Source organism: Ictalurus furcatus, chromosome 22 (assembly GCF_023375685.1).
Source record: "Ictalurus furcatus strain D&B chromosome 22, Billie_1.0, whole genome shotgun sequence".
NCBI lineage: Eukaryota > Metazoa > Chordata > Actinopteri > Siluriformes > Ictaluridae > Ictalurus > Ictalurus furcatus.
In genome coordinates, this window is record NC_071276.1 from 20,350,782 (window position 1) to 20,353,281 (window position 2,500).

Consider the following 2,500-nt stretch of genomic DNA (forward strand, 5'->3'; position numbering starts at 1 on the left):
TTGTCGTCGTTCCACACAAGAAACATGTTCTCTACACACAGCACGAAATCCATGCGTTTTTCCCGCCCTCTTTTGATTGACAGGTTATAATCGGCCCTGATTCAGCGGGAAAAATTGCCTTCATCGGCTGATACATCGGCGCATCTCTAATTATTAATAATCAGAACTAATATTTTCTGAAGAAGTTTATAGTGTCTACATAACGAGCGTGTTATTAACGCACTGATTAGTCTCTTTTGAATCTGAGTCAGTAATATAACGAGTCTAACACACACACGTCTGACGTCCGACGTCCGCTCGATAGAGCCGGTGAAACTCGGCCTGTCTCGCTTTCATTTGGTTTAGTGAGTTTCAGTCCAACAGGATTCAGCTAGTGTGTGTGTGTGTGTGTGTGTGTGTGTGTGTGTGTGTGTGTGTGTGTGCGTGCGTGTGTGTGCATGCAAAAGTTTTCCAGCGAGTGCATCATCAGTGTTGCCAGGACGTGATGTAATTAGAACAGAGAAGAACTCAGTGGTGGTGTGTGTGTGTGTGTATGTGGTTTGTGTGTGTGTGTGTGTGTGTGTGTTTACATGCAGAGGTGAATTATGAAGAAGGAGGATGAAGTAAAAGCTGTGTTATAAGGGTGTGTGTGTGTGTGTGTGTGTGTGTGTGTGTGTGTGTATTAGGAATTAGAGTTATTGTTCTCTTTCTCACACACACACACACACACACACACACACACACACACAGGCTTGGCTCCTGGGAGGCGAGGGATGTGACTCAGCATCCTCTAACAGAAGGAGTTCTGACAAACTGGTGATACACTCTGTTCCAAAATTATTGGCACCCTTCAAAATATCTTATAAAATAAACATTAAATACGATGATTACAAAATTTCCAAAAGAAACATTCTAATTCCTATTCGATCTTTTTTTAAATGTTTTGAATTAGTAGTCATTTCTTTTTCTTTTTAGTCGTTATTTCACTTCTGTTGAAGTTTTGTGGTGTTGATCTCTTGTACTTTTGTATTTGTACTTTTCCATTGTGTAATGTTACTATGCTGATGTGTGTGTGTGTGTGTGTGTGTGTAGGTACGGGAAATCCTCGGCCAGTGCTCGTGCCCCGCCCAGTTCCCCATGACCAAAATCTCGGAGGGAAAGTACAAAGTAGGCGACTCCAGTGCACTCATCTTCATCAGGGTATGACCTTTATCTATCTCACACACACACACACACACACACACACACACACACACACACAGTGACAGTTACTGTTACCACTCTGACGTTGATTATTTTCCTATAACAGCACGTCCCCGAGTGTTTTATTCCTCTTACACCACAGCAACAGCACAAGCAGGTTTTAAATTCATTACACGACGACACTTTTTATCCTTTTAGGGTTACGGTTACGGTTGTCGAACTTAGCACCTGATCTCACTAGAAAAAGTCGTTCCCTCACCAGCCTCTCTCCATCTCTTTTTTTTCCTGTCGCAGCTCTGACACCGGAGACTCCTTCCATAAACGTTACACCGACATCAGCGGTTCGTTTGCGCGTACCCGCCATACACGCCCCCCGCGCCCTCCTTTACCACACAAACGATAACCTAGCGTTTAGGTGATATTTATACATTCAGTCATAAAGACGTTATGAAACCATGTATCCATGGTAAGGCTTTGCAGGCTCATTATGGGATGTAAAAGCAGACGGACGGTTGTTTTCGTAGCGCACCATATTGTTTGCATGTGAGGATGACCTGGGGCTGGGCCATATGACCATGTAATATCGATACTGTGATATAATATGTCACGATACTTTTTTAAAATTTCGAGATATCGCAGGTATTGTGATGTCTTTTTGTTTGTTTGTTTTTAAAATAACAGTTACAATCACAGTGGCAGCTGATTTGATGATAGAATTTTAAATATTTGAAATTGTACAATAATAATAATAAAAGTTTTATTAAATGTTTATTTTTAAACGAGACGCTGTTTTGCTGGCGGTTCGTCTCCAAAACTGTGTATCATGTATGGTAGAAATGTCTCAGAATACCGCGGTGCGATTTGTTTTTGTCGTATCGCTCACCCATAGCATACTCTTTGATTAGGAATTCGGTGGGATGTGCTTGAAATGTTTCGAAAGTGAGTGTGTGTGTGTGTGTGTGTGTGTGTGTGTGTGTGAAACAGCGATTATGCGCTACCCCGTCGTCCCCCGGCAGCACGACCCCTCATCCTGACAGGAAACACCCCGGCGCTACACTTCACACAGCCGGCGGCTCCAAACACACACTCAACAGTGTGTATTAACATCTGTGTGTGTGTGTGTGTGTGTGTGTGTGAGAGGGAAGACAGGAAGGAGAACTCACTTATTATCCCATAATTATTGATTTCTGCTCCTGTTGCCATGATAACAGGGTTGACATCCCATAATTTCTCACTGCAGGTGGAAGGCATACGGGTAATACAGAGACACCGGAGACTTGCACACGTCCCCGCGAACGAGCCGTCGCTATGGAAACGA

At 43.2% G+C, this 2,500-nt stretch overlaps 1 protein-coding gene across 1 annotated transcript in view; it reads left to right on the forward strand.

Moving 5' to 3' along the window:
- The window catches only part of gas2l1 (growth arrest-specific 2 like 1), a 30,660-nt gene that overhangs the window by 20,866 nt on the left and 7,294 nt on the right, over nt 1-2,500 (forward strand). Inside the window, exon 3 of the mRNA XM_053653676.1 lies at nt 1,072-1,179. Within this exon, the coding sequence (XP_053509651.1) occupies nt 1,072-1,179 (108 nt within the window). The remainder of the gene's footprint in view (nt 1-1,071; nt 1,180-2,500) is intronic.